We start from the raw sequence: 9,269 nt of genomic DNA on the forward strand, positions 1-9,269 counted from the left end.
TTCTCCCTCCATTACAGATCGCGTGCCCACTACCCCAGATTTCCATTCCTTCTTTCCCAACTCAACTCACAACCTGGGACGTGGTCCTCCTCTCCTACGAGATTCCTGAACGGTTAGGATTCTACTGTCAATGGTCTACCAGAGTGCTGGTCCTCCTTAAGTCACAGGTTCAGGGCCTTTGACATCAAGGTTCCCGCCACCTAGGTTCCTACTCTTTGCGACAACATATGCCTTCCTCCATAGCGCTGTTAACTATTTGAATTTAACTAAAGATTTATGCCACTTTTCTAGGTACGCTTACTTACTGTGAATGAGAAGTGTTCAACTTGAGTATCTAAGATTCAGCTTACTGTAACATGTTGTCGTTCTTTCAAACATAATGCACTCTATACGGTCAATTGCTTTTTACCTCCCCCTGTGGTCTTAAATCAGGGGAACTCAACTTTTACATGCTGACAAGACCGGGCACGCGCTTACAACAGACGCAATCAGGACACGCAGGTTGAAATATCAAAACAAACTCTGAACCAACTATATTAATTTGGGGACAGGTTGAAACACATGAAACATTCATGGCAATTTAGCTAGCTTGCTGTTGCTAGTCAATTTGTCCTGTGATATAAACATTGGGTTGTTATTTTACCTGAAATGCACAAGGTCCTCTACTCTGACAGTTAATCCACAGATAAAAGGGTAAACCGAATTAGTTTCTAGTAATCTCTCCTCCTTCAGTCTTCTTCCTCTTCTTCTTTGGACTTTATATGGTGGTTGGCAACCAACTTTAAGGTGCATTACCACCACCAACTGGACTGGAGCGCGTCAATTGTAAAAAATAAAACCAAGTTCTATTTTAGCTCTTGGCTGTGCAGACGCTCGTTGACGCGCATGAGCAGTTTGGATGAAATGATTGAATAACATGTATGTGTACATTTATTTTGCAACGCTCGCGAATGCACTGCATGTCCCGCCTCTCCCATCTCCTCATTGGTTTTTAGGGAGCATATACCCACGTGGGTGATTGAAAGCTGAACTGAGGTCCACACTCCAATCCAGTTGGTGGTGGTAATGCACCTTAAAGTTGGTTGCCAACAGCCATAGAAAGTCCAAAGATGAAGAAGAAGAAGACGAAGACTGAAGGAGGAGAGATTACTAGAAACTAACTCGGTTTACCCTTTTATCTGTGGATTCATTGTCGGAGGACCTTTTCAGCATTTCAGGTAAAATAACAACCCAATGTTTATATCACAGGACAAATTAGCTGGCAACAGCAAGCTAGCTAGCTAAATGGCCATGAAAGTTTCATGTGTTTCGACCTGTCCCCAAATGAATATAGGTGGTTCAGAGTTCGTTTTGATATTTAAACCTGCACGTCCTGATCCCATCTGTTGTGGATGGACAAAATCAACATGCACGCGATGGCGCATACGGACGCTCGTGCGTGTCAAATCTAGTCAGCATGTTACATCATTTACATGTTGAAATGCAAATTCCTCTTCTTTAATATACAGTAATTTATTATATCCTTATTACAGTGCTGTTACTGAAGAATGTGCTTGAATTAGGGTTAACCCTGATCCTAACCCTAAATCTGACTGAGCCTATGACCCTGTTTTGTTTTGTATTTACTGAATGTATAGTTATTTATGACCCAAGTGTGTCATATCTGAGCCTATTATATTTGTGATGCTGGCATCACATATTTTTATACAAATACATTATAATATCCATGGGATTTACCCATCTAAAATTAAAGACAGTGATATATTACCATGTTGTCCTGCATTTCTTTGCATCATTCAATGTAAACTGACATACTGTTTGGGTAACTTCATTTAATGGTACATATGACTTCATAACACATTCATCATGCTTTCATAGCAGTACTACCGACCCGTAGCACTCACTTCTGTCACCATGAAGTGCTTCGAGAGGCTAGTCAAAGACCACATCACCTCCTCCCTCCCTGGCACACTCGACCCTCTCCAATTCGTCTACCACCCTGACAGATCCACGGACGACACAATCGCCATTACACTGCTCTCACCCACCTGGAGAAAAGGAATGCATATGTGAGGAAAGGGGGATACCTAGTCAGTTGAACAACTGAATGCATTCAACTGAAATGTGTCTTCCGCATTTTACCCAACCCGTCTGAATCAGAGAGGTGCACAGGGCTGCCTTAATCGACATCCACATCACCGGCGCCTGGGGAACAGTGGGTTAAATGCCTTGTCAGCTCAGGGATTCGATCCAGCAACTTTTCGGTTACTGGCCCAATGCTCCTACCCGCCAGGCTACCTGCTGATCATAGACTACAGATCGGCCTTCAATACCATAGTGCCCTCGAAGCTCACCGCAAAGCTCATGACCCTGGGACTGAACTCCTCCCTATGCAACTGGGTCCTGGACTTCCTGACGGGCTGCCCCCAGGTGGTAAACATTACTTCCTCAACACGTATCCTCAACATGGGGGCCCCACAAGGGTTCGTACTCAGTCCCCCCCTGTATGCCCTGTATACCCACGACTGCGTGGCCTCACATAGGTCCAACACCATCATCAAGTTCGCTGATGACACGACAGTATTACCACGCCTGATTACCAAAAACGGCCTACAGGTAGGCACTCCGACGGCCTGGTGCCAGGTAAACAACCTCTCCCTCAACGTCAGCAAAACAAAGGAGCTGATTGTGGACTTCAGGAGGAACCAGTCTGGGCACGCCCCCATCCTCATCAATGGGGCCGCTGTGGATACGGTCAAAAACTTCAAGTTCCTTGGCATACACTTCTCAGAGGATCTGAAATGGTCAAACCACAAGGACTGTGGTGAAGAAAGCACGACAGCGACTCTTCAACCTCAGGAGGCTGAAGAAATTTTGCCTGTCCCCGATGGCCCTCAGTGTTCTACAGGAGCACCATCGAGAGCATACTGTCGAGCTGCATCACAGCCTGGTATGGCAACTCCACCGCTCACCGCAAGGCGCTACAGACGGTGGTAAGCTCAGCCGAACACACTAGTGCGTGCACACTGACTGCCCTCTAGGACACCTACAGCACCCTGTGTCGCAGGAAGGCTAAGACGATCAACAGGGACCCCAGCCACCCGAGTCACAGACTGTTCTATTTAGTGCTTATGAACTGCTTATGAATTCATTACGTATAGGTTATGATTGTGTTAATAAGTATTTATGTAGGTACCCTTTAAAGGAAGTGTCACCCAGAACACTGCTGCACATGAACACGTAACACAGATGACATATTGCTAACACAGCTAAAGTGACAGTACAGGTGTAAGTTGCGTGGTAATTCTGGTCGCAGAGAAAGGGATCCTCCTTGGGGCTGGAGGAGTTAGAAAAGATGTTGGCCAGGATAGCTGGTTGGATGGGTGGAGGTGGGGGAGAGAGTTGGATAGTTGGCTGGATAGTTGGCAAGCTGGAGGAAATAGAGTTGACAGGCACTCAAGGTACGAGAGGATCGCACTATAAAGCTGTTTGGTGCGAGACCTCCTTCAGCTGTTCGGTTTGTCAAACGAGGGGAGAGAGGGAGTTGGAGAGAGAGAGAGAAAGAAAGAGAGAGAGAGAGGGAGAGAGAGAGAAAGAGGCACAAAACAGGTGGAAGAGTTCAGGAAAAGAGGCAGTCATTTGAAAGCCTGTGATGGAGTGTGAGCCGCTTGTTAAGCACAGGTCACAAGTGGTTATCCAAGCACAGGTTTGTCAGAGTGGCATGCCCTCTCTCGCTCCTCTTCAAAGGTGGAATGCAGCAAGTGTGGAGAGAGAGAGAGAGAGAGAGAGAGAGAGAGAGAGAGAGAGAGAGAGAGAGAGAGAGAGAGAGAGAGAGAGAGAGAGAGAGAGAGAGAGAGAGAGAGAGAGAGAGAGAGAGAGAGAGAGAGAGAGAGTCCACTGTCTATGTGTTTGTGAGAGAGAGAGAGGTGCCGTTGGAAAAAGGGAGAGAGACAAGTGTTTGGATAGACACAGGCGTTAATTTGTTGATTGACAGAACAAACTCGAAATATTGACTGGCCTTGGGCTCCACAACAGGAAGGGAAAGGCACCAGTGGGAGGGGCTGGCCTTCGACTGATGGGACAGACAGCTCACCAGAGAATCCGGTGGGAGGGAGAGAACGTGGGAGGAGTGCAGGAGGAGAGGAAAAGGGGAGCGAGATAATGTAGGGATCAAAGTAGGGGTTGGCGATATCAAAACGCACAAACAGGAGCGATAGAGGGGCCTCTGCTGAGAAAGACCGACACGGACAACTACTCTACAAGATCTCTAGAGCAACTCTTTTACCTTATTGTTGGAGGAGCTAATGTGCAGCCTATGTGTTGTGGAAGCGGTATTGAAAGGTGCACTACTTGGTCGATGTGGGCAGAGATACAGATTCACTGTAACTTGTCTGTGAGGAACATCACAATATCACTGTCAACCACAGAGCCAAAATGACAGTAAGTAAGCCATCCGTTCACCCCATTTTCCTCTGCAACTAAGAAAGAATTATGAACAATGTGTTTCATTCAGCCAACATTCATCAATGTTTAGGTAGACATTTGTAGTAGTTTTCTAAGATGCTGACTTCTTATGAAATTTATTTAATATAGTTTTACTTCCTTAATTTTTTTCTAAATGTATTATTTCAAAATAACATTTTATTGTATTAAATTATTGTGTGTGGGGGGCAACAGCAGTGCCTTATACCGATGTGAGATGTTCCCATTATGTGACAAAATGCGGTCAAACGTGTTATTGATATTAGACAGCAGGTTATTAGATAAGGAAAATTGGTAATGTAGTATGTACTATTTGGTAACACTTTATAATAACGTTCATTCAAAAGCCATTTGAAATGCTTATACATGTTTTTAAATGCTGTTAATTAATTATTAGAAACGTTATAGAAGCTTATGAATTGGAATCCTTGTAACGCTTATAAATATTTTTTTTATAATGAAATACCTATTAACAGTATACTAATGCTTTTTCATGATAGGTATTATAAAATGCTTACCCGCTATAGTTATTCATATTCATATCTAATCAATCCCTATACTTTTAATGCTTACACTATTGATACCAAATGTTCCTAAGCATTATATATTGTAATCCATTAACATATTGAGCAGTAGTCAGAAGTAGGGTACAGTGCAGTACAACTTTAATCCCAAACCACACGCCTCCGTTTCCCCCAACACAAAGTTACCTAACCAAGGTGTTAAGCCCATGTCCCTACAGGCTGTTCAGGTTATGCTGCGCTGGCAGGGGTCCGGGCAGGGCTTACCCATGTGGAGCTAGCTATGCCACTCAGAGATGTATATATCCATGGCTCTCTGTGTATTAATGGGGTGTCTTGGGGTCGATCCGGTTGGCTCATATAGAAAAATCCCACAATCGCCTGCCTGGTGCCAATCAATGAAAAAGTAAACAGTCGAACGAATAAATCAAAGGCTTGGTGAAAAGGGGGGTGTCCAAAAACTGTCCAATAAGAGCCCTTGAGCTGTTCATAGGGCTATAAAGGGATGTGTTTATACCTGGTTTAGTGCTGCCAAAATCGTCATGACGACAAGCATCATAACAGATATCTGTTATGTTCCCATCTCCGCAGGCTGCCACAAGATTATTGGACGAGATGTGCCATCTCACCGTCCAGTCGTTTACATCACTGGAGACCTCGGACCACTTCCAGGTGGTCAAGATGTTAGGGGAGGGGTCGTACGGGAAGGTCATGTTGGCTGTACATAGGAAAAGAGGTAAACTACGTGTTCGTTTTAACCCTAAACCCAGTTTGTCTGGCCTCATATCTACAGAATTTCTCTCTTTCTTTTGTTCTGATCACTTTTCTCTCTCTCTTCCTTCCCTCAAGGAACTCCAATGGCCCTGAAGTTCTTTCCTCGTGATTCCACAAATCTCTTCTCCTTTTTACGAGAGTATAACCTCTCCCTCTCCTTCTGCACCCACCCGTCCCTGACCAAGGCCCTGGGCATTGCCTTCTCCACCCCCTCACATTACGTTTTCGCCCAGCAAGCTAGCCTCTTCGGTGATCTGTACGACGTCATTGTCCCAGAGGTATAGTATATGTGGGAAATGTATCATTATTCTCGTATGCATCTTTGTTAACTCAGGTCTAGATCCAATTAGATCAAGAGTTAACCGGCAATGCCAGACACCTGCATAGCAACTGCGTTGGAGATGTCAAATCAGTGAGCAGCTGCTCTTGCGATCCACTCACATAACAAATTCAAAACTAGAAAGTGTAGGCTATATAGAAATAATGACGCTTAAATTGAAAAATCCTGAAATAAAATATCAAGGGTTTCTATCATCATAATGGAGGTGTAGATTACATCTCACATACTAGTGTTCCAACTTGTAAACAAGGCTGCATGGGATTTCTGTTCATGTGACTCCCTGCAGCCAATAGCAATGCCCGCTTCAGGTATAATGCCAGGGGCCACTTGTGGATTTGAGACCTATAACCTCCCGACACTGTCAAAACACCCACCCTACGGATGTCAACTAAAGTGGATCTGATTGAATAGAGCCGTAAGAGTGGGACATGTAGTTCAACTGCGCCTCTGTCTTTTTCCCAGGTGGGTGTGGAGGAGGATTGTGTCCAGAGGGTCGTGTCCCAGCTGAGCGGTGCCCTAACCCACCTCCACTCCCTGGGCTTCGTCCACCGCGACGTCAAGCCCGAGAACATCTTCCTGGTCGACGCTGCCTGCCGCTGGGTCAAACTGGGCGACTTCGGCATGGCCAAGGCCACGGGAACCAAGGTACCCGGTGTGTGGTACAGTTCTGCTTACTGTACGCCCGAGGCAGAGATAGCGAAGGAGTCGGAGGATAGTAGACATAATACTGCTTCAAAACCTGATGGAGGAAATGGGTTGGACAACAAGATCAAGAGGGTGTGGGTGTCGGTTGAGGTCAGTACAGACTGCTGGGCCTTGGGGATCCTCATCTACGCCATGCTGACTGGCAGTCTACCCTGGACGGAGACCGCATCGGACGACCGCTCGTACATCAAGTACAAAGAGTGGTTTGACCAGGAGAAAGATCAAGATGGTCAGGACGACGAACTAGACCTATGGGGGGAAGGAAAAGACGAGCACATCATGATGCGTTTGGACGAAGACAAGCAGAATCTGAACGAGAAAAAATCCAATCCAGTCGCCCCCCAGTTTGCCTATTTCACCCCACTGGCCTGCTCCCTTTTCCAGTCACTTCTCCACCCACAGCCTGGGCTTCGCGGTAGGCCCGACGATGTACTGGGCTACCTCGGGGGAGACTGGTTGCGGAAGAAGGAGAAGATATGGTTGGAGGAGGAGAGGAAGAAAATTAGAGGGAGAGAGGTAATCAGAAACGAGAAAGAGAGGAAGGGAAGGATGGAGAGATAAGGGAGTGGCGACACACGATCATAAACTTACAAATTCAAAGGTGAAAGAGACAATATTTTTGACCTTCCAGAAGACAATACATATCCTCTGATGTGTCACATTGGTGCTTAAAAAGACCTTGTACAGTATATAATACCACTACAGTTGAACTTACTGTAAGATAAATAGCCATCAAGTCATTGTTGATACTGGATAGCCTTTGGGGATCGACACAGTTGCATTTGGTTACTATAGGGACTTGTAAGCACTTTATCAATTAGCATGTTGATGTGTTCAATCTAGTAAATTCTACAGCAAGTGTGACTTGATGATGTTGTTTCTGTGTTGTAATGTTTTTTATAATATGTAAATATCATCTGTACGTCATCATTTCCTGTGGTCAGAATTGCGTCTAATAAAATGTGTATTATGAGTTAACATTTGGATTAAACTCATAAATTCATAGTTTCCCTCTCTAGATTGCTATGATATTTACAAAGTCTTCTGCACTTTGTGTTGATTCTGTAGTAAGTTATCTAGCTACTCTACTGTATTACGTTAACCAAGACAATTGACATGATTTCCGATTTTTCTAAATGATTGGACTTGGAGGGTAGAATAACAACTGTGACTGCAAGCGTCCCGCTAGGCAAAAACTGGTTGAATCGTCGTGGTTTCCATGTAATTTCAACAAAAACATTTTTGTTTATTTTTTATTTCACTGTCACGATCGTCGTCAAGGAAATGACCGGACCAAGGTGCAGCGTGGTAAGCGTACATTCTTATATTTTTTTATGTCGCCAACAAAAACAATAAACAAAACGAACGTGAAGCTCTGTAAGGCTATACATGCCACTAACAAAGACAACAACCCACAAATGAGAAAAGGAAAAAAGGCTGCCTAAGTCTGATTCCCAATCAGAGACAACGATAGACAGCTGTCCCTGATTGAGAATCCTACCGGCCAAAAAACAAAGAACCAGAAAGCATAGACTTTCCCACCCGAGTCACAACCTGACCAAACAAACATAGAGAATAAAAGGATCTCTATGGTCAGGGCGTGACATTCACCTGTATTTAACCAGGTAGGCCAGTTGAGAACAAGTTCTCATTTACAACTGCGACCTGGCCAAGATAAAGCAAAGCATTGCGACAAAACAACAACACAGAGTTACACATAAACGAATGTACAGTCAATAACACAATAGAAAAATATATGTACAGTGTGTGCAAAGGTAGAAGATTAGGGAGGTAAGGCAATAAATAGGCCGTAGAGGGGAAATAATTACAATTTAGTATTAACACTGGAGTGATAGATGTGCAGATGATGATGTACAAGTAGAGATACTGGGGTGCAAAAGAGCAAAAAGATAAATAACAATATGGGGATGAGGTAGTTGGGTGTGCTATTTACAGATTGGCTGTGTACAGGTACAGTGATCGGTAAGCTGCTCTGACAGCTGATGCTTAAAGATAGAGAGGGAGATCTCCAGCTTCAGTGATTTTTGCAATTCGTTCCAGTCATTGGCTGCAGAGAACTGGAAGGAAAGGCAGCCAAACGAGGTGTTGGCTTTGGGGATGAAGAGTGAAATATACCTGCTGGAGCGCATGGTATGGGTGGGTGTTGCTATGGTGACCAGTGAGCTGAGATAAGACAGGCCTTTAACTAGCAAAGACTTATAGATGGCCTGGATCCGGTAGGTTTGGCGACGAATATGAAGCGAGGGTCAGCCAACGAGAGCATACAGGTCGCAGTGGTGGGTAGTATATGGGGCTTTGGTGACAAAACAGATGGTACTGTGATAGACTACATCCAATTTACTGAGTAGAGTGTTGGAGGCTATTTTGTAAATAACATCGCCAAAGTCTAGGATCGGTAGGATAGTCAGTTTTACAAGGGTATGTTT

General features: G+C 44.6%; 1 protein-coding gene across 1 annotated transcript; it reads left to right on the forward strand.

Annotated features, from left to right (window-relative positions):
- Window positions 1–4,077: 4,077 nt before the first annotated feature.
- On the forward strand, window positions 4,078–7,800 carry LOC139554581 (serine/threonine-protein kinase SBK1-like). The gene is made up of 4 exons (XM_071367497.1): window positions 4,078–4,440; window positions 5,595–5,739; window positions 5,853–6,055; window positions 6,580–7,800. The coding sequence occupies exons 1-4, from the start codon at window positions 4,435–4,437 to the stop codon at window positions 7,381–7,383; spliced, it is 1,158 nt and encodes a 385-aa protein (XP_071223598.1). The 5' UTR covers window positions 4,078–4,434; the 3' UTR covers window positions 7,384–7,800.
- Window positions 7,801–9,269: the final 1,469 nt, after the last annotated feature.

The sequence above is a fragment of the Salvelinus alpinus genome, chromosome 26 (assembly GCF_045679555.1).
Source record: "Salvelinus alpinus chromosome 26, SLU_Salpinus.1, whole genome shotgun sequence".
In the NCBI taxonomy this organism is placed as follows: domain Eukaryota; kingdom Metazoa; phylum Chordata; class Actinopteri; order Salmoniformes; family Salmonidae; genus Salvelinus; species Salvelinus alpinus.

Excerpts from the sequence above, each read along its gene's own strand:
- LOC139554581 (XM_071367497.1), top strand. Across the intron at positions 5,740-5,852 it reads GGCTGTACATAGGAAAAGAG|GAACTCCAATGGCCCTGAAG; the intron begins GTAAACTACGTG and ends CCTTCCCTCAAG. Across the intron at positions 6,056-6,579 it reads ACGACGTCATTGTCCCAGAG|GTGGGTGTGGAGGAGGATTG; the intron begins GTATAGTATATG and ends TCTTTTTCCCAG.